The sequence below is a fragment of the Pelophylax lessonae genome (assembly GCF_965119305.1).
Source record: "Pelophylax lessonae genome assembly, chromosome: 6".
NCBI lineage: Eukaryota > Metazoa > Chordata > Amphibia > Anura > Ranidae > Pelophylax > Pelophylax lessonae.
In genome coordinates this window covers 52,446,073-52,469,202 of record NC_138773.1, presented here as the reverse complement: position 1 = coordinate 52,469,202, position 23,130 = coordinate 52,446,073, and the positions used below count along the sequence as shown (strand labels likewise).

Genomic DNA, 23,130 nt, shown 5'->3' with positions numbered 1-23,130 from the left:
AGTTCATTTTCGTGTAAAGGCAGGCCAAACGACATCCGCCAGACATCCGCGATCGCTCCCCGCTGAGAAAAAAGGACGGTCAGCTGACCGTTCTTCTCTATGAAATGATCACAGAGCACCTGTGATCCTTCTATATAGCCCAACCCCCATACAGATAGAAAACACCCCCTAGGCTCAAACTTAACCCTTTGATCCCCCCTAGGTTATCCCCTTCCCTGCCAGTGTCATTATTACAGTAACAGTGCATATTTTTTAGCACTGATTACTGTAGTAATGTCACTGGTACCCACTAAAGTGCCAAAAATGTCAGTTAGGGGTCCGATCTGTCCGCCACAATGTCGTCGCCCACTAAAAATCGCAGATCGCCGCCATTACTGGTAAAAAAAATAAATAAATAAAAATGACATAAATCTTTCCCCTAGTTTGTAGACGCAATACATTTTCCGTAAACCAATTAAAATACGCTTATTGCGATTTTTTTTGTTTACCAAAAATATGTAGCAGAAAAAAAATTGCCCTTGAAGGATGGATGAAAAATTTAGATTTGTAATTTTTTGTTTTTGGAAATGTTATATAGCAGAATGTGAAAAATATATTTTTTTTTTTTCAGAATTGTCGCTGTTTTTTGTTTACAGCGCAAAAAAAAAAAAATCGCACAGGTTATCAAATACCACCAAAAGAAAGCTCTATTTGTGGGAAAAAAAGGACTTCCATTTAATTTAGGTACAGCATCGCACAACTACACAATTGCCCGTTAAAGTAACGCAGTGCCGAATCGCAACGAATGGCTTGGTCATTAAGGGGGCCAATCCTTTCGGTCCAGAAAAGGACCGGAAGATTGGAACGGGTGCCATTGACATCAATGGGCTGGGACTTCTCATGCGACTTTGTGTCCAAAGTCACTTGACCTAAAACACTGCGTACACGAACATAGTCTAAATTAGTAGTAGTAATAATTTATTTATTTGGGTTTTCTTTTTGCTACATAGTATATATATATTTTTTTTACGTTGTTTATTGTTGTCACTTTTTGTTTTGAATTTTATTTGGTTTATATTTTTGCTAGGGTGAGGGGAGGGGAGAGTTTAATTTTATTGGTCACTTTTATCCAAATACACAGGGCCGCTGATAGGGGGGGGGCCACCAGTCATTCTGTAGGGGACCCGGGAACACAGGGGGGCCCCAACATCAAGGGGAATCAGTGCGGTCGGGCGGAGGGGCAGTTACAGAAGGAAGCCCTGTGTCGCTCCCTGCAGCAGCTGAAAGCCAGTTTCTCCCCACCCTGCCAGCTTTCAGCTGCTGCAGGGAGAGACACAGACACAGGGCATCGTTCCTGTAAATGCTTCTCCGACTCCCCTCACTGTTCTGCATGCTTCTGATCCCCCCCTCCTTATGTACCCCCTTACACTGCCCCCCCCCTAAGGCAGCACTGCAGGCTTCCCTGTCCTGTAAAAAAATAACAAATTGTAAAAAAAAATTGATAAATTGCAAATTAAACATTGTAATAAATAATTAAAAAAAAATTGTAAAAAAAAAAATAATTGTAAAAATGTTTAACTTTAAAAAAATATATATACATTAAAAAAATAAAAATGTAAAACACACTTTATAAAAGGGCTAATTCACACGGGTTCTCTGTTATGTTTGGGCCTGCTAATAATGATTTTAGTGTATTTTTTGTGAAAATATTGTCTTGATATTCGGGGGGGCTCTGCAAGATAGACTGCACGGGGCCCCATGATTTCTAACAGCAGCCCTGAAAATATGCCCAATGATCATAATTCTAACAATTCAGGTATTTACAGGACAACACTCATTTGGGATATCATAAAAAATTATTTTGAGAGATCTTTGAGTTAACAAAAAAATCTAGCGCCTCTTCTTGCTCTGTAGATTTTGGTTTTTCCATTTTTGTAATTTTACGGCGCTGAACTCCTGACCTAATCAAAACGCTGGGTTCATATGTGACGCACTTAACATGAATGGTAGTGGAATGTGAGGTGACAAATGCTTTATAAGAAGTCGCTCCCATTGCGGAACCTGTTCATCCAGCTTTTTGGCATGGGGACCTCATCGTCCTCTCCCTGGGGTGTGCCACCCTCCTAAATCTCTACCGAAACCAGCAAGCCTAGTAGTATACGCACATCGCCAGAAAAAATACACTGCAGCTTCAACCAGACCTGGCTCACATCGCCTCCTACTGGCCAAAGAAAAAAAAATAGTTTCCTATTTCGTTGGGTGGGTCTATTTATCAGCATTTTCACCCAAAATTTTTACAACTTTCACCTGATAATTTCTTGTGATGTTCAATCAAAAAAGTTGTGTGAATGTTAAGTGAAAACATTGATAAATAGGTAAAATTATATAAAAAATAAACACGCCACAATATAAAAATTTACCAGCATGTCCAGTAAATACCCAATAAGGTGCAAATCGCACCAATATAAACATGCTCTGCATAGGTAAGCACAGCCTATTAAATTAGGGTGTGCACCCCAGAACTCAAACATGTGTGTGTGTATAATATCAGTAGGGCAGTGGACCGCTACTCGGCCTTTTGGCTAAGATCAAGTGTAGTATCTGTTCTTATCAGTGATTCAGTGGGGGCGCTGTGCTGTCATCTGACCTGACCAAGGTTGGGTGGCAGCTATGCAAACCTGCTGGAGTGATGGGGGCCTGGAAGGTTAGTATCGGCAGGGACTGAAACCGGAGCGCCTGGGCGTAACTGGGGGCCGGGAGTAAGTCCTGTCAGAGAAAGCTGGAAGGGTCCATTACCTCCTGGTGTGAGCGTGCTACCTTGTCTGGCCATGGGCCGGGAAGGCAGAGAGTCCACAGTGTCTGTGCCCTCTGGGAGTGGTCGTCCCAGAGGTGCTCTTAGTAACACTTGGGTGTGGGACCCCAATGTGTGAACCGCCACATGGTCACAGTATCCAACACTTTTTCTGCACTGCGCCTTTTAGGGCCTGGCCTTTTGGCTAAGTCCGGGGTCAATTTTTGTCTACCAGGCCTCAGGGCACATTTGGCATGCCCACTTATTTATTTAATTTATTTCTCTCCCACGTTTGTCACTTCTCACTTTTGTGTGTGTTTTCTTCTCACGGATGGAGGGTGTGAGTCCTCAGCCTTGCCCTGAAGTCTAGGGTGAGGATGTGTGGCCTTCTGGTTCCTTCCTCTCCTGTCCTTGAGGGGTCTCTCTTCGGGAAAGCCCCTCGACCTAGTATTGTGGGTGGCTTCAGCTGCCTAGAAGAACGGGGTCTGCCAGGCCTTCTGGCTAGGCAGAACATTGGAAACCCTTTGTCCCTGTCAGGAGCCTTACGCCCCGGGGGATCAGGGTAGAGGTCCTACCCCTTCGGGGGGTGGACAAAGCACCCCCCTAAGTGCACTTTTTTGTGTGTGATCCACATGCACTTTTTTGGTTCACTTATCAGGTTTTTTCGTTGTAGTTTTGCACCACCGCGGATTTAAAAAAAAAAAATCAGTAGGGTAGTGGACGGTGTTAGTCAGTAGAGCAATGGGCTTTGTCAGTAGGGCAGGGTACAGTGTCAAGAGTTTTTTTATTATTTTTACAATTTTATTTATTTTTTACAATTATTTTTTAAGATTTTTTTTTTTTTACAATTTTGTTAGGAGCCCATTGGGGGGCTTTGGTGAAATATCAGAGGTCTAAACAGACCCCTGATGTCTTACTTTAGAGACAGAGAAAGCGACTGAGGACAGAGATTCCTCAGTCCCTTTCTCTGCAGCCTCAGCTGCACTGGACAGTGAATGAATGGGAAATGCTCTGTGCTGAACGGCTTCCTGTTCATTCTTAAACTAAAGAAAAATAAACACAGCAGCCGGCGTGAGAGGAGAGGATGGAAGTGCTGCAGGGGGTGGGCACAGGGGAGGATGGGCTGTAGGGGGAATTGGCGCCACATGTAGTGATTAGGGTGTGCCTAGCATACGTGTGCGCAGCCCTTTTGCATAAGGCTCCATTCATATATAGGTGTCTCGGATCGCAGGCAGAATTGCTGTGATTCTGCCCATGATCCAAACCCATTGCAAGTCACGGGATGCCCGTGTGAATCCTGTGACTTGCAATGGCACCCCAAATGCTGCGCAGTGTTGCCCGATGAATCGTGGTAAAATCGCAGGACGCCTGTTGCCCAAAAAAAGAAAATAACTTATTTTGGACGTCAGGCGTCCCGCAATTCTGTTTGTGCGATTTTACCGTTATTAGTTGGGCAACAATCGTGGGAAAAATTGTACCTCATTAGGGGTGACGTTGCAAATCACGGGGAGTGCACGGGCATCCTGCGACTTGCAATTATTTGGGATCGCAGGCAGAATCTGGAGATTCTGCCTGCGATCTGAGATGCCTATATGTGAAATGAGCCTTAAGTGGTGTACACACTATAAGAAAACCGGGCGAACGATTGTCCGATTTTCCTCACAGCAAATCGGAAACCGATGAAAGAAAATTCTTAAGAAAATTTGTACGAAAATTCTCATACGACAAACGCTTTTTTTGTTGTTTATTGTTTCTGATCATGCGCAGGCTTTCTTTTCTGATTTTTCTTGTACAAAAATCGTACGAAAACGGTACACATTAAATGAAAATCATTTGTTTTTTCCCGTACAAGAAAAATTTTGTCTCTGAATCGTCTGTAGAAAGTTGAGTACACACTATTCAAAAATTGTACAAAAATTCTTTGGACGAAAATGTTGTCCCGATTTTCCTATAGTGTGTATGAGCCTTTAGGGTGTGCACCCCAAATATATTTTCTTTAAATTACATTTTCTTTTATATATTTTATTTATTTATTTATTTTTTAAATGTTTTTACTGCCCTTTTTTGGGGGGGCTTTGCTGAATTATCAGGGTTCTAAACAGACCCCCTAATGTCTTACATTTAAGACTGAAAAAGGGACTGAGGACAGGATGGGGGTGAACATACTAGAACTGATCCCCCTGCAGTGCAGCCAGAGGAAGGAAGAAGGAGAAGCCAGCAGCACTGCAGGGGGAAGAACAGGAGAATCGATATCTGCAATAAGGCAGCACAGCCGGTCCACCTGCTCAGTAGGTGCTTGGGCTCCCCTTTTGAACTAATAGGTCATGGACCCAGTACAGGAGGGCAGGCTGTATTGCCTTATAATCAGGCACACCCCCTGCGCACGCCTATGGTGCCTAGGCACACCTGGCACACCCTGTGCGCACACCTATGATGCTCTGTGCAGGGCCTTTTAGGACATTTTCCTTCCACTTCACATTTGTGTGCCACTTTGTGTTGGTCTATCACATAAAATCCCAATAAAATACGTTTACATTTTTGGTTGTAACATGACAAAATGTGGAAAATGTCCAGGGGTATGAATACTTTTTCAAGGCACTGTAAAGCTTGACTACACATTGTCTATGCACTGACATAGAAATAGCCAGGAAAAACAAGGGTGATGTCTAGAATGTATAAAACAAAATAATACTAAACTGTATAAACTCTATAAAGTGCCCATTCACTAGCACAGCCCTCTCCCTCCTTGCATGTCATAGCCTTCTCCTCTTCTGGGAGTGTCTAATTACTGTCTGTGCTGGCCCAGCTCTTCTGCCCCACCCCTCACCTTCCTACATAACCTTTTACATAGCTGCTGGTGGGAGTGAAGGGGAATACTATAAGGGCAACTTGAGTGCTGGGACTGCCAACATCACATTTAGATGGCGGCACCCAGCAGTCCAGGGCTTTTGAATGTGTACACCAGGGAGACTTTTACAGGAAATAACATGTAAAAAAAAATGTTAATTGCTCATATAATCTTATAGGCAAACTGTTGCAGAAATAAGCGAGTCTATTTAAGGCCTGGTTCACATTGATGCAGCTCTATGAGCTGCGTTTTTATCAAATGAATGGGCTGCCGTGCCTCCTTAAACACAGTAAAAAAGTCCCTGCTTTTTGGAATCGCAGTCCACACGGGAACTGTAAGTGCGGTGTGGATACCAGGGCAGGAGCGATTTCCATCTCTGCGTTTCTGTGCGGGTAGTTGCAGCTGCAGGAACAGGCGCGGACCCGCAGCAGCAATCACTCACAAAGATGTGAATTGGGCCTAAAGCTGGACTCCAGGATAAGTAAACATTGTCTAAATCCTTTCATTGTGTGTAATATTCTTTGAACCTTGGTGTGCTTTATTTTGTTCTTCCTCCAGATCTGTGCAGTTATTTCCCTCTGTGCAGGAGCTTTCTGTAATAAAGACCGCTCACTGCTGCTCTCTCCTTGTGCAGGGTGACCGGTCTTGTCTCCGGCTCTTCCTGTAGTTTTCTGTTGTGGGTGGAGCCTGCTGGGTCCCTCCCACAGCTCTGCTTTCTGCACAGGTTATGTATAGCACAGTGATGATGTTGCTGCTTTGTTTACATGGTAACAGTAGATTTGATTAACCATTTGCCAACTGCGCTGTAGCTGTCATTTGTCCAGTTCTGGGAGGGCATCTATTGATGTCCTCCCAGAGCCATGCAGCTGTGACGAGCATCCTCCAGACACAGCTGATCACAGACTGAGGTAAAGGGCCAATCACAGTGGCCCTTTACCATGTGGTCAGCTGTGTACAATCGCAGAAGATCACAATGTAAACACACTTGCCAGGTATGGGCATTCCTTTCCTTACACACTGTAACAGTGTGAGAAGAGGAGAGCTGGTAGCCGACAAGTGTGAAAGGGAACATCTACACTGACAATTGGGGCACTGATCATTGGTGTCCTAATGATCAGTGCAGCCCCAACAGTGCCTATCAGTGCTGCTTATCATTGCTGCCTATAAGTGCCCATCAGTGCTGCCAATCAGTGCTTCCTCTCATTTCTGCCTATAAGTGCCCATCAGTGCCACCAATCAGTGCCTCCTCATCAGTGCCACCTATCAGTGCCCCCTATCATTGTCGCCTATCAGTCCCCTTAAGTGCCGCCTATTAGTGCCCATCAGTGCCGCCTATCAGTGCCTCCTTATCAGTGTCACCTATCAGTGCCCATCAGTGCCACCAGTCAGTGCCCCTTCATCAGTGCCACTTATCATTGCAGCCTCATCAGTGCCTCCTCATCAGTGCCCACCAGTGCCTCCTTATCAGTGCCACCTATCAGTGCCCCCTATCATAGCTGCCTATCGGTGCCCTTCAGTGCCACCTATTAGTGCCCATCAGTGTTGCCTATCAGTGCCGTCTATCAGTGTCCATGAGTGCCACATATCAGTGCCTTCTCATCAGTGCCCACCAGTGTCACCCATTAGTGCCCATCAGTGCCACCTCATCAGTGCCACCTATCAGTGCCCATAAGTACCCCCTATCATTGCCGCTCATCAGTGCACATCAGTGAAGGAGAAAAATTACCTGTTTGCAAAAATTACTAAGAAAAATTTTTTTGTTTTTTTTTTTCAAAATTTTCGGTCATTTTTTTATTTGTTTAGAAAAAAATAGCAAACCCAGTGGTTAATAAATACCACCAAAATAAAGCTCTTTTTGTGTAAAAAAAAAAAATAATAGAAATTTAATTGGTTACAGTGTTGCATGACTGCGCAATTGTCATTCAAAGTACGACAGCGCTGAAAGCTGAAATTTTTTAAATATTTATTTTACATTTGAATTACTTATTTTTATTAATTATTTATAATTTAAATGTATTGTATAATAATATAAAATGTACATTATTTTAATTTATTATGTATTTTAAATATTTAAATGATTTATTTAAGTTAAAGTTTTTGTACCGGGCGTTCGGCTTTTGGGTGTTAAAAATGAACGCGATGTTTTAACGCAACACACCTGAACGCATGACTACGTGTGAATCACAGAATGTGAACAAGGCTTCAGCGTCCTGCAAACCAGCCGACGTTTTTCCTGTCTCTTGGAATTAAGCTGTGCCCCCCCCATGTGGTGGTCAGCGGGATATGAAGGAATCCGGGAATAATTGGTAGAGGATTCTCTCACCTGACCGGATCACAGACAGTGAATGACACATGGGAGGGGGGGGGGGGGGAGACTCTGGTCTGTGTGCGCAGTCAGGGGTCTCCATCCTTCCATAATGGGGGTTTGTGATGGATGGTGACGCAGTAGTCGTTGCTCCTCCTCCCGTTCGGTCACATGGAGCCCTTGTTGTGTCTAGAGATAATACCACTCAGAGACCTTGGAGGGCGGCTGTGTCCTTGCTCTTCTGCTACTGGGGATTATGGTAACATCTGTTCCCCGTAGAGCGCAGAGTCAGGGAGAGAGAGACTCAACAGGGAGCTGTGCGCAGCCAAGGCACCTGCTGGAAACCATCTCCTCCTAATCCGCACCGAAATACATCAGGGACCAATCGCACCTTGACGTCCTGATGTGTTCTGTTAACACATCTGCATTATTGTGTGCTTTTTCATGCATTAGGCAACTAAATAGGTAGGCTTGCAATTCACCAAAAGTGTTAAAAAAAGCACGTGCAGAATTTTTAGCAACGCATTGCAGCACAACACATGGCAGGGTGTTAGGCTTGGGTGCGTGCACCAGAGTGCGTTTTGTTTCCAGCATGTTCCCATGCGTCGCTTGTAGGGCAGCCCATTCATTTCAGCGAGATGTCCAACACGCAATAAACACAAGTCGATGAGGCTTCTCCAAAGTCGTGCCGCAGTGATATGCAGCACCCAGTAGGGATCAACCGATTATTGGCAAAGCCGGTATATTGAGGGCCAATATGCACTTTCCCCGATATATCGGAATCGGCCCCTGAGGTTACCGATATTGCCGATATTTCTGAAAGTGCTTGTACCAGAGTGATGCCTGCAGCTAGAGGCATCACCCCAGTACCGGCGTCCATAGCCGACCGTCGGCTGTCTTGTAATGACAACCGATGCGGCTGAGAATGCGCTCAGCTATCATTACAAGGAGCGGGAGGGGACGTCCCCCCCACCCTCCTGCCGCCTTCCGCCGTTCGCCCGGGTCTCCTGTCCCACCAGGAGACCCGGGCAACCAGCCTGCATGGCCGCCGAAGAGAAGACCAGTTCAAAGCCGCATTCGGCTCTGATCGGGTCTCCATGTAAAACCCGGAAGTGATGTCATGACATCACTTCCGGGTACTCGGCGCCGAATTAAAAAAACTGACAGCATTCAAAACATCCAAACTTGGCGTTTTGAATGCTTTTAAGTGCAGAGGAGGGGTTTGGGGTCTTTTAGACCCCCAGATCCCTCCACAACCGTACCTGTCAAATTTAATGTACGAAAATATCGGCCAATATCTGCCGATACCGATATGCGATGACCAAAATATCGGTATTGGTATCGGCAATAAAAAACCGACATTGGTCGATAACTAGCACCAAGCGTTTTGGCAAAAATGCATATCGGATGCGTGGGGGTTCCATTAGGAATTAAGAAGTAATGGCACTGCCATGCATCTGCTAAAGGGCAGCGTGTTTCTGTGCATACTTCACAAGTGTGAACCTAGCCTTTGCGGTTTGCTGCAATTCATGTGCATTTGAGCCGCATTGCCTAAGTATATTCAAAAAGAAAGACGCCGCTATATGCTAATACACGTAACATTACTGTAACGCACTGCACTGGACCATGCAGACCTTAGCAGCCTAGTGCATCGTGTTAACGCACCTGTGTCAATGAACGCTTTTTAATGAATTAACGTGCATTGTATTAAGTTAGCCAATCATAGGTGTGTGCAGCCTATTGCATTAGGTGTGCAACCCAAGGATGGGTCAAGGCGTCCCTCCCTTCTGCCAATGGATGTGGATAGCATGAGAGGAACAGGCTCACCTTGTAGTTGGTTAGGGGGGAAAAAGATCCAGTTGTGGATGCCCCCACTCGTGGATAATCTGCTTGAACATCTCGGGGTGAAGGGACCATTCGTTTGGATCCTTGAATTGTCTGGATAGGCGATTCGCCTCCAAGTTCTAATAGAATGGGAGATATATGACCCTCAAATCTGGGAGATGTTGTTGTGCCAGTGACATAATCGGCTTCACCTCTCTGAAAAGGGAATGGCTGTGCATCCCGCCTTGTCGCTGTATGTAGGACACTAATGCCGTGTTGTCCAGACGGAGCAGGACTGGTTGACCCTGTGTGTAATGCAGCAAGGTGGCTAATGCCATGAATGCTGCTCGAAGTTCCAGAATGTTGGAAACTAGGCCCTAAGTATAAATTTCCCATCTGCCTTGGATCTTGTGTTGTTCGCAGGTGGCGCCCACCCCGCTGCGCTGGCGTCTGTGGTAACAATGATCCATGGCTGCAGTCCTAATGGACGATGCTGCAATAGCGTTTCTTGTCATATCCACCACGAGACACTCTGGTGCATCCGGCTGTTGATCCTGATTTGCTGGGCTAGACGAATATTCTTCCACTGCATCAGGGAGCCTTGTTAGAAAACTCTGAGCTTCCAGTGAGCCCAGGGGATCATCGGGATACATTAAGTCATCGTCCCCAGAAGACTCATGCTCTCAAATACAGACATTACAGGCGCGCTCTTGGGGAGCGTCTGAAGAGGCAAGGAAACTGTGGCCTCCCGAGTATTGAACTGGGCCCCTAGATAGATCATACTCTGTGTTGGCTCCAGCTGGCTCTTTTTGACTATCCAGCCGAATGTCCGTAAGGTGGACAGCAGGAGCTTCCGCTGTCTCCGCATGAGGTCTTTGTCCTAGGCCATGAGAATGATACCGTCCAAGAAATGATGGACTCTGAACCCTTTCTCCCTCACTGGGGCCAAAACCGAAATCTGAACCTTGATGAAGATTCGAGGAGAAGTGGATAGGCAGAAGGGAAGGCAGACAAATTGGTAATGTCTGTCCCCCAACGCAAATCTGAGGAACCTCTGGTTCACCCTGGTGCATCCTGCAAGTCTACTGAAATCATAAAGTCCCCCGGGTGCATTCTTGGATTATGGTATGGAGAGACTTTATCTTGAATCTCTCTATTAGGATAAATCGATTCAATTGCTTGAGGTCATTAATGGTCCAGAAAGAGTGGCGCATAGAAACCTGTAAACCTTTGGCAGGTCGAAATTGATATGATCGTCCCCTGACCCAGCGAGATGTTGATGTATTCCTAAAGAGCAGCTAACTTCAGGGGCAACTGGGTTGTCTTGGTAGGGGATAAAGGAGTATTCTGGGGGCTGTTGTTTGAACAGCCATTAATGGCCTTGCTCCACTGTGGACCAAACCCACCAATCTTGGCAGTGATCTTGCCAGAACTGGGCAAATTTTGAGAAGCCTGGCTCCAACCGCCTCCCTCTGGGCGGGCCTGGCATCAAAAGGACTTTTGGGTGCCAGAAGGAGCCGCAGGGGCCTATGCTTTCTGTGAGCTTAGAAAGGTTGATTGTGTACCCCTCCAATTCTTTCTGGAGTCCTTGGATGCGCAAAAACCTCCAAAATCCCCGTACCTGTTTGGCATCCCTCTGGTTAGTTGCCCTACCTGGTGTTTGGACCTTCCATCTTGGGGCAGAAGACCTGATCTTCCTCTTGTAACCCTGGAGATGGCTGTCTCCAGTTTTTGGCCAAACAATGCCTTCCCATAAAAAGGCAACTTGCAGCAATTCTGCTTTGAGGATGCGCGGACCCAGGGTTTTAGACACAAAGCTCTTTTGGCTGTGACTGAGCTAAACATTGCTCTGGAGACCATCCTTTGATGTCTTTAGCTGCCTCCCCTACAAAGTCTGCTGAGAGTTTTATCTCACTAAGAGCCTTGATGATTTGCTCTTTAGGCAGCTGGTTTTTAATCGCACATTCCAAGTTTTGCGTCTATACTCGCATATCGGTTGCTACGGACATTAAAGCCAAGGCTGGCTTACATGTACCACCTGCCGCGAAGTAGGACTTTAAGTCCATATCAATGTGTCTATCTAGGACATTGCAAAAGAAAGAAGAGTCTTTCATCAGAAGTGTCTCATTCTTGACCAGACTAGTGACTGCCGCATCCACCATCGGTGGGTTAAATAAAGGTGCCGCAATCTCCTCCGTGAGCGGATATAACTTCTGTAACATTTTGGTTAAAGAGGATTTTCTCTCTTCCTTCTCCCTCAGTCATCCTGAAATAGGCCTCTTATTTCTGTCACAAGAGGAAAGGTAAGCTACCTGTTTCTTTAGGTGGGGATAATACATTTTTCCTCTTTTTAGAGGAGGTTTCGGATCCTCCCATTCCAGTGCAGATTTTACTGCCTTAATAAATGGTGGCACCCAGTGGCGTATTTAGGTTTTGTGCTGCCCTAGGCCTGACCAAACTTGTGCACCCCCTAATTTAAATATGACCCACCCCTTCCTGTAAAGGCCACACCCTTTCCTGTTTATGAGCCGCCCTGTCATCTGTAAACCACAGACCACAACCACAGTCTATCAGTGCAGCCTCGTCAGTTCCCATAAGTTCAGCCTCATCAGTGCCCATCAGTGTAGCCTCATCAGTGCTGCATATCAGTGCTGCCTTATCAGTGCAGCCTCATTAGTGCCCATCAGTGCAGTTTATCAGTACCCACTATTGCAGCCTCATCAGTGGCCATTAGAGCAGCATATTAGTGCCCATCAGTACAGCCTATTAGCGCCCATCAGTGCAGCATATGAGTGCCCATCAGTGCCTGGGGGCAGAGGAGAGTAGCACTTGGCTGCAGTGCCACACTTATTAGCATTGACGGCCGTCGGGCCAGTTGTATTAAGTGTGGTCAGCAGCCTGCAGTCTGTCCGAATGTCCTGACCGTCCGGTATTATCATACTGGTAGGTAGCAGTGTAATCGCTTTATGGGAGTACCAGACTGATTTGCCTCCTGGACCCTGCCCTCCAGCCCAATTCACCACATAAGACTGGCACTATACAAAAAGTGTAGCGCAAGCCGGCGGGGACCCTTTTCGTGCCGAGAGGAGGCTGTTTTTTTTTCGTGCAGGGTGTCGCCCCTGCAAAGTGCCGCCCTAGGCCTGGGCCTTGTTGGCCTAGGCCAAGATACAGCACTGGTGGTACCATAGCAAATTTAAAGCCTGAATCCTCCGGATCCTCTCCTGAGGAGGAAGCTGTATTTTCTGCCTCTTCCCGGAAGGTTGGCTGTATTGCTGGGCCTGGGGAATCGGCCCGCATAGTCTGCTGAGCTGGAGTCACCGCTGAAGTGCCTAGTACCTCTCTGGCTAGAGAGGGTTGAATGGCTTGGCTTAGAGCTCGTGCAGGGACCACATTCTGCCCGTCTGCCTCTGTCCCTGGTTGTCCGAGACGACCGGAAAATTCTGCCAGGGAGTCGCGGACTACTTTTTTGAGCAGGGTTGACACCTGCTGACTTTCATACTCCTGGTCTCTGGCAACCTGCCTGAAGCAGTGGCTGCGAACTACCTTTCCTGGCATCAGGTCATCTCCACATGATCAACATTTGCCTTTTGGGCGCTGAGCCCTTTGAGGCGAAGTCGTTTGCTTTTTCTTGAGTGTACATTTGCGCCCTTTATACTGGGATGTGCCAGGACTGGTGGAGTCACTCTCTGCCCTGGGAAAATCCTGATGATCCAGAGAGCCTCTGGACCTCCTGGAGCGGGAGTGTGAGCGACCGGGGCTGAAATAGAAAAAAAAAAAAAAAAAAAAACACGCTCTCTTTTCCCCTGCACCTTCTCACTTACCCAAAGGTGGCCCTTGCCTGGTATTGCGGTGGTCTTGGTTATGTGGCAGTTGGCTCATGCTGGCGGAAGAACTGAAAGGTGCAAAGGGGACTGCATGGCAACAGAGAGGGAAATAAGAGAAAAAATAGCGAATGGAGAAAGATAGAGAGAATATGCACATATATACATATATAGAAAAATATGCATATATATATATATATATATATATATATATACATACATACAGTATCTCACAAGAGTGAGTACACCATTTACATTTTTGTAAATATTTAATTATATCTTTTCATGTGACTGAAGAAATGACACTTTGTTACAATGTAAAGTAGTGAGTGTACAGCTTGTATAACAGTGTAAATTTACTGTTCCCTCAAAATAACTCAACACACAGCCATTAATGTCTAAACCACTGGCAACAAAAGTGAGTACACCCCTAAGTTAAAATGTCCAAATTGGGTCCAAAGTGTCAATATTTTGTTTGGCAACCATTATTTTCCAGCACTGCCTTAACCCCCTTTTGGGCATGGAGGTCACCAGAGCTTCACAGGTTGCCACTGGAGTCCTCTTCCACTCCTCCATGATGACATCACAGAGCTGGTGGATGTTAGAGACCATGTGCTCCTCCACCTTCTGTTTGAGGATGACCTACAGATGCTCAATAGGGTTTAGGTCTGGAGACATGCTTGGCCAGTCCATTATCCACCTTTACCCTCAGCTTCTTTAGCAAGGCAGGGGTCGTCTTGGAGGTGTGTTTGGGGTTGTTATTTTGGAATACTGCCCTGTTGCCCAGTCTCTGTCCGAAGAGAGGGGATCATGCTCTGCTTCAGTATGTCACAGTACATGTTGGCATTCATGGTTCCCTCAATGAACTGTAGCTCCCCAGTGCTGGCAGCACTCATGCAGCCCCAGACCATGACACTTCCACCACTATGCTGGACTGTAGGCAAGACACACTTGTCTTTGTACTCCTCACCTGGTGCCACCACACACGCTTGCCACCATCTGAACCAAATACGTTTATCTTGGTCCCATCAGACCACAGGACATGGTTAAAATAATCCATGTCCTTATTCTGCTTGTCTTCAGCAAACTGTTTGTGGGCTTTCTTGTGCAACATCTTTAGAAGAGGCTTCCTTCTGGGACGACAGCCATGCAGACCAATTTGATGCAGTGTGCGGTGTATGGTCTGAGCACTGATAGGCTGACCCCCCCACCCCTTCAACCTCTGCAGCAATGCTGGCAGCACTCATACGTCTATTTCCCAAAGACAACCTCTGGATATGACGCTGAGCACTTGCACTCAACTCCTTTGGTTGACCATGGCGAGGCCTGTTCTGAGTGGAACCTGTCCTGTTAAACCGCTGTATGGTCTTGGCCACCGTGCTGCAGCTCATTATTGGGGTCTTGGCAATCTTCTTATAGCCTAGGCCATCTTCATGTAGAGCAACAATTCTTTTTTTTTTCAGATCCTCAGAGAGTTCTTTGCCAAGAGGTGCCATGTTGAACTTCCAGTGACCAGTATGAGACCGTGAGAGCGATAACATCAAATTTAACACACCTGATTCCCATTCAGACCTTGTAACACTAATAAGTCACATGATACCAGGGAGGGAAAATGGCTAATTGGGCCCAATTTGCACATTTTGACTTATGGGTGTACTCACTTTTGTTGCCAGCGGTGTAGACATTAATGGCTGTGTTGAATTATTGAGGGGACAGCAAATTTACACTGTTATACACTCATTACTTTACATTGTAGCAAAGTGTCATTTCCTCAGTGTTGTCACATGAAAAGATATAATAAAATATTTACAAAAATGTGAGCGGTGTACTCACTTTTGTGAAATACTGTATATATATATATATATATATATATATATATATATATATATATATATATATATATATATATATATATATATATATATATTTTTTTTGTAAGAAACTCTACCTTTAGGAGACTGGGACCCCCCCCCCCTTAAAAATACTACTACCCCCCCCTCCAGAATAGTATGACTTACCTGGAACTTTGCCTACTTTGTTATGCTGCATGTCTTGGGTGCCTAAATAAAAAGGCATCTATTATTGCACCTGTGAGCCCTTTAAATAGGGCGCCTTATGGGAAACTTCACCCTAACCCCCCCATCCTCCTATCCTGGAGGTCAGCGCTAATGGAGGGAAACCTTTTCCCTCACCCAAGATGGTCACCGCGGCCCGAAGACCACCACGCATGCGCGGATGAGCAGGACTGCCCGAGGCCAGCCTAAAGGAAGAGGAGAGCCACGCGCTGGCCCCCGGGCACTGACGGGAGGGAGAGGGAGGCCGGAGGGACGCTGCTATAAATGAAAACATACACAAGAAAATTATAAGCAATTTATAAAGTTAAAACAATTATAGGCAGTTTGAAGAGACTGGAGAACAGGGAGTAAAAGTTACAACCTGAGGTAGAATACCACAGACAAATAGACGCCATGCAGCCCCAACTGCGAGATCCGGACCCCTAAGAAGGCATACCACAAGAGAGTTACCGCCTCTGATTAGAGAACTCCTCAGCCCCAAAAGATCACCAGAAGGGGCTCCCCACCTTGTTGGTGCGTTTAGCAGCCTAAGATGTGGGACTGCCCCTGGGGGAAGCTAGACCCAGTCGGCAGGTAAGAGCTTATCCTGAGTGTACCGGGCTGTAGGTGTTGATCTTTGAGGACAAAAAGGAGAATGGGGGTGATTGCTCTCAGTCAGACCTTTATAGATTTAAACAGGTCCTGTGGGTGGATATAGGGGCAGAGCTATATCATATGTATGCTGCCATGTTGGTGTCAGGAAAGCACTTTTACTTACCCAATCCTCCGCTCTCCCAGCAGATGGCGCTCTCTCATGCTTCGGCAGTGGACTGTTCTTCTGCATCCATACGTCCAATGCTGGGCTTGATGTTGCTATAGGACCTTAGGTTATGGGGGAGAAGACACTGCAGGTATCGGACTAGCACTGCAGAGGATCAGGTAAGTAAATCTGCTTTACCAAATCCCCCAGTCAGGAACGAGCAGTTAACACTTACAGTGCTGGTATAGCCCCATAGCAAGGGACATTTTTTGGTTTAGGAGTTCAGCTTTAACCCTTTTTTTACCTCTATGACAAATTTGCCCAACAAAGTCATTTTATCATAACATTTCTCATCAGTGTTCTTTCCCCAACGTAAAAGTCCGCACCACGGTTGTCTGCACAGTTCATGAACATGCATGCTATGAAGCTTGGACAGGTTTAGCGTAAAGACATCTGAATCTTCTGACCACCCTCTAGCAGTCATTAGCCAAGGGTGCTAATCACATTCATTGATATGCAGATGACCACTAGAGGGAGTGTTTGTGAAGAAAAATAGGTGAAATACAATATTCTAAATATGGAAGAATTATCATGTAAACCTGTAATAGATACGTCACAAATTACTTCAAGGTCAACGGAAATACAATATCTCTATGCTACCTTTGTCATGTTCTGAACCACAAGCTTCAATGAACACTGCATTTATTTAGCTGCAGACTATATTCAATGCATCGCTCAGCTATAGGGCACCTTTGTGTAGGGGGCCCAAAGTGGATTCCCTTTTCTTAACAAATCTAAGGTTTCACTTTCAAGTAGATGTGAACCCAATCACTAACATTTCAAATAAACTTTAACGCAGAAGTCCTGTCAAAAATAGTACAAAAAGCAATAGTGCATTAATAGGTTAAAAAGAGCAACCTTTACTGCAATACTCACCTCTAATCTGGAGCTGTCCCCTACAGTACTTTTTTCCAACCAAAAAATGTCCTCAGTCTTCTGACATGAATGACAGCCAGCATTATTCAATACACTTGCTCTGAGCCCAGGCTGTCATGGACCCATCCCCATCCTGTGACTGGACAGTGAAGGAGAAGCAGTGCAGAGATGAGTTAATCTCTCTGTCACTCTGCTCTCTCCTCCATTGATAGATTGGCTCCTTGTGTTGCTTCTTCCTCATCCACTCTGAGCTCTGCTGTACAGGGACTGCAACTGCATGAGGCTGATACCAAGTCAGTTTCAGGTAATTACAATGCTTGGATAAAAAAAGATTAATGATATAATATGGATTACAGAGCTGCATAATTTGCCTCTTATATCTGCACCGAGTTCAGCTTTAACCCCTTTAAGACCGGAAGGATTTGCCCCCTTCTTAACCAGGCCCTATTTTGCGATTCGGCACTGCGTTACTTTAACGGACAATTGCGCGGTCGTGCAAAACTGTACCAAAATATAATTGATGTCCTTTTTTCCCCACAAACAGAGCTTTCTTTTGGTGGTATTTGATCACCTGTGCAATTTTTATTTTTTGCTCTATAAACAAAAAAATAGCGACAATTTAAAAAAAAAAAAAAAAAATCACATTCTGCTATATAACATTCCCCAAAAAAAAATTTAAAAATCAAATTTTTTTTAACATTTTAGGCCAATTTGTATTCTGCTACATATTTTTGGTAAAAAAAAATCGCAATAAGTGTATATTGACCTGTTATCGCGTCTCCCAACTACGGGAAAGATATATGTCATTTAATTTTTTATTTATTTTACTAGGTTTTTTTGCAGGACTATGACATTGCGGCGGACAGATCGGACCCCTAACTGACATTTTTGACACTACAGTAATCAGTGCTAAAAAATATGCACTGTTACTGTAATAATGCCATTGGCAGGGAAGGGGTTAACCCTGTGGGTGATCAAGGGGTTAAATGTGAGCCTAGGGGAGTGATTCTAACTGTGGGGGGGGGGGTGGCTTCTGAAATGACCATAGAGACATGTTTTCCTATATAGGAGGATCACAGGGGCTCTGTAATCATTCCAGGGAGAAGCACGGTCGGCTGTGTTTACAACAAATGACCGTCCTTCTCTCTCAGAGGAGAGTGATCGTGGGTGTCAGGCGGCAATCAGAGGCGCCTGCCCTGTGCATCGGCTTCCCCGCTGCCGAGTAGGGGCAGGAGTGTGCCACTGGCGGCGCGCGTTTGCCCCCTAGCTTCCCGCGCGCGACCGATGTAGGTCTACATCGGTTTGCGCAGGAGAGCCACCCTGCCGCAGTAAAAAGGCGGCGGGTGGTCAGGAAGTGGTTAACATGTTGACGTAATGCCAACATTTTTATCAATATTTTTAGATTTGCAGCATTCATTATAATAATATCTGGTGATCCTGCCATGAAGGTCATCCTGCCATAAAGGTCCTTGTTCAAGCGCTTTCTGTTGAGGTAACAATTATCTCCCAATTGCTCTCCTGGGTTGTCACATTTGGACCTGGCGAAGATTAAAAGAGACCGTGCCGAAACACATTACACCAATATGGTCTATTACTCTTAGTATCAGACAAACAGTCCAAAGCATTTGCTGCAACATTTAGCTCCATTCCAGAGATTTTCCCTGCAGTGCTTTTTTCTGCCACCAGATGTCCTCAGTCTGCACCATTCAACCCAATTCCTCTGAGCCAAGTCCATCCCAGACTTACCCCCACCTTGACTTAACAGTGAAAGGAGAAGTAGCACAGCGATGAACTCATCTCTCTGTTCCTCTGCTCTCTCCTCCTATCACCATTCTTCATGTCAAGCACATGAACTGATTTCCTCCTTGTGCTGCTTCTTTCTCTCACACTCCAGCCCTGCTGTACAGGAGACTGATTCCAGGTTAAATTCAGGTACTTACACTGCTTGTATTTAAAAATATACATTTAATAATGTATTATTGATTACAGAGCTACATTATTTGTGTCTTTTATGTCTGCCTAGAGTTCAGCTTTAGTTCCATCCCTCTGAACAGAGCATGCACAGGGATGAAAGCTTCTAACCACATTAACCCTCCCCTCGCTGGCGTGAGCCGATCAGAGGTGATTGCGCCAGGTCTGTGGTCTGGCAGGCAGAAGGGTACAGGACACCAGCTGGTCTATCAAGAGACAGGCAAGTTCGGAGCAGAGGATGGAGGGATGGGTGGGGGTTGGGGGGGGGGGTGTTGAAGTCATATGTGGATCTGAGATTAGGCCCAGCTCTGTGTGCCTGAAATCCTGTGTGATTAGCACAGGCAGAGCTGAGATGATACGGAATTAAGAAGGGACACAGTGAACAGACATGGACTCACTGTTCCAGCTCGCGCTCTGAAACGCTCCGGGCTCTTCCAGGGTCATAGATGAGATGTCCTATCTCAAACCTTCTGGGAAGGAGTTGGAGAGATTTGACGGTCTGTCGCTGATCTACTGGTGAGTACAACGGCTGTGTTCTACTGCACGGAGGTACGGAGGGACCACTAAGAGCTGCAGGGTGGGATCAGGGCAAGGGGGCATCTTATACGCCATGCAGAAATACAAGTCTGTTGTGATTAGGGACCTCCTAGACTAGAGACCTCCTTGGCTAGAGACCTCCGTAGTTAGGGACCTCCTTGACTAGGACCTCCTTGAATGAAGACCTCCTTGACTTGAGCCTCCTTGACTTGACTCCCTTGACTTGAGCCCTCCTTTATTAGGACCTTCTTGACTGGAGCCCTCCTTTACTAGGGACCTTCTTGACTAGTTCCTCCTTGACTAGAGACCTACTTGACTGAATCCCCCTTCATGGCTAGGGACCTCTTGGAACAGAGACCTCTTTGACTTGGCATCTCCTTGACTAGGGACCTCCTTGACTAGTTCCTCCTTGACTAGGATCTCCTTCACTAGGGACCTCCTTGACTAGTTTCTCCTTGACTTGAGACCTCCTTGACTAGAGACCTCCTTGGCTAGGGACCTCCTTGGATAGAGACCCCCTTGGCTAGAGACCTCCTTGGCTAAGGACCTCTTTGACCAGAGACATCTTTGACACAGGATCTTCTTAGCTAGGGACATCCTAGACTTGAGACCTCCTTGACTAGGAACCTCCTTGACTAGGACCTCTTTGACTAGAGACCTCCTTAATTAGGGACCTCCTTGGCTAGAGACCTCCTTGACTAGGGACCTCCTTGAGTAGGGAACTCCTTGACTGGAGACCCCCTTGGCTAGAGATCTTCTTGACTAGGGACCTCCTTGAGTAGGGAACTCCTTGACTGGAGAACCCCTTGGCTAGAGACCTCCTTGACTAGAGACCTCCTTGGCTAAGGACCTCTTTGACCAGAGACCTCTTTGACACAGGATCTTCTTAGCTAGGGAGCTAGGGACATCCTAGACTTGAGACCTCCTTGACTAGGAACCTTCTTGACTAGGACCTCTTTGACTAGAGACCTCCTTGATTAGGGACCCCCTTGGCTAGAGACCTTCTTGACTAGATACCTTCTTGACTAAAGACCTTCTTGACTAGGGACCTCCTTGAGTAGGGAACTCCTTGACTGGAGAACCCCTTGGCTAGAGACCTTCTTGACTAGAGACCTTCTTGACTAGAGACCTCCTTAATTAGGGACCTCCTTGGCTAGGGACCTCCTTGAGTAGGGAACTCCTTGACTGGAGACCCCCTTGACTAGAGACCTCCTTGACTAGAGACCTCCTTGACTAGAGACCTCCTTGGCTAGAGACCTCCTTGGCTAGAGACGTCCTTGGCTAGGCATTTCCTTTAAAGGAGACCTCCTTGACTAGAGACCTCCTTGATTAGGGACCTCCTTTGCTAGAGACCTCCTTGACTAGGGACCTCCTTGACTAGAGACCTCCTTGACTAGAGACCTCCTTGACTAGAGACCTCCTTGATTAGGGACCTCCTTGGCTAGAGACCCCCTTGACTAGGGACCTCCTTGGCTAGAGACCTCCTTGACTAGGGACCTCCTTGACTAGAGACCTCCTTGATTAGGGACCTCCTTGGCTAGAGATCTCCTTGACTAGGGACCTCCTTGAGTAGGAAACTCCTTGACTGGAGACCCCCTTGGCTAAAAACCTTCTTGACTAGAGACCGTCTTGACTAGAGACCTCCTTGACTAGAGACCTCCTTGACTAGAGACCTCCTTGACTAGAGACCTCCTTGACTAGAGACCTCCTTGGCTAGAGACCTCCTTGGCTAGAGACCTCCTTGGCTAGAGACCTCCTTGGCTAGGCATTTCCTTTACTGGAGACCTCCTTGACTAGGGACCTTCTTGATGGTTGCCATTCTGGTCTATTTTTGTTTAAAAGGGGACAGTCCACCTAAGATTTCAAATTTTAATAGATGCTGCAAAGTTAGGAATCTTAGATCTCTGCATTTAAGTTACCAGTTCTACCCAACTACTGATGCAATTGTCAAGCGGTCCCACTACCTGCTAGATTTTAATACCCAACTTTTTTAGTAGAATGTAGATGGGATAATGGTGCTCTGCTTTTTTTTTTTTTTTGTGACCCCACTGAGAACATTTTCCCTCACTTCCTGTCAGCAACTCTGAGGGGCCTAAATAATGGGGAACACTGAATGCACCAAAAGCACATTTTCTAGTAAAGTGGTATTTATGTATTTGTTGTATTGCTGTCTTTGGATCCGTGTCTTGGGGACCCCCCAATCCCGCATTCCCTTTCCTCTTGTCAAAGTAAGGGGAAATCTCCCCAATGGACATAGATAGTAACAGGAAGATCTAACCATTCCCTGCTCTATCCAGAAAAAAAAATATTTGGCTTCAAATCTGAAGTTTAACCTGCTTAAGATTTTCTTTTATGCCTTCCTTGCCCCCCCCCCCCCCAATCAATGGCCATCTACCTGTCAATGAAATATTCCATTGACAACCTATCTATTTTATATACCTTGTTTTAGACCTAATGATGACATCACTGCATCTCTGTGCTTCTCTATGCAATGCAGGCAGATCATGGCTGATTATATTTTTATTGAAAACCTATCTATTTGTTTATACTTTTTTTTTTAGATCCAGTGATGTCATTTCTAGATCTCTATGCTTCTCTATGCAGGCAGATCCCGGCTGATTCCATTTTTGATGAAAACCCACCCAATTTCTAAACCTTATTTTAGACCCAATGATGCTATCACCGGGCCTCTGTCATTTTCTATGCAATACAGGCAGATCTTGGCTGGTTTAAGGAGCCAGCAGGGTGCTATACATAGCCTCCTGACAAAATTGCAGCACAGTATTCCTTTCAAGAGCCCTCAGCCAGCTCTTAGCAGTGGTTATGCAAGTATCATAATGTCTTGATGGGTAGGAGTCAGTCTGCAGAAGTGTGCTTTCATAGGCTGGCTGCATTTCCATTCAGACCACCCTACTTAACACCCACATATAATGCCAAGCCTCGGGGACTGAAGGGACTGAAATTCAATGAATGAAAGGCTGAGCAAGGGACAGTCAGGATGGGGAGGAAAGAGCTAGATCGGGTGTATCCATACGTTCTAAATAAAGGACCAGTTTACCATCCTTTAGATTTGGTGTCATTAGGAGGAATAGTACTCCATCATTGGTGTCAGTGGGAGGAATAGTGCCCCATCATTGGTGTCAGTGGGAGGAATAGTGCCCCATCATTGGTATCAGTGGGAGGAATAGTGCCCATCATTGGTATCAGTGGGAGGAATAGTGCCCCATCATTAGTGTCAGTGGGAGGAATAGTGCCCCATCATTGGTGTCAGTGGGAGGAATAGTGCCCCATCATTGGTATCAGT

General features: G+C 45.9%; 1 protein-coding gene across 1 annotated transcript in view; it reads left to right on the top strand.

Moving 5' to 3' along the window:
* The first annotated feature begins 19,531 nt into the window (after positions 1–19,531).
* LOC309557334 (syntaxin-binding protein 4-like) overlaps positions 19,532–23,130 on the top strand; it is a 143,349-nt gene continuing 139,750 nt past the window's right edge. The window contains exon 1 of the mRNA XM_082260008.1: positions 19,532–19,805. Within this exon, the coding sequence (XP_082116134.1) occupies positions 19,741–19,805 (65 nt within the window). The 5' untranslated portion in view covers positions 19,532–19,740. The remainder of the gene's footprint in view (positions 19,806–23,130) is intronic.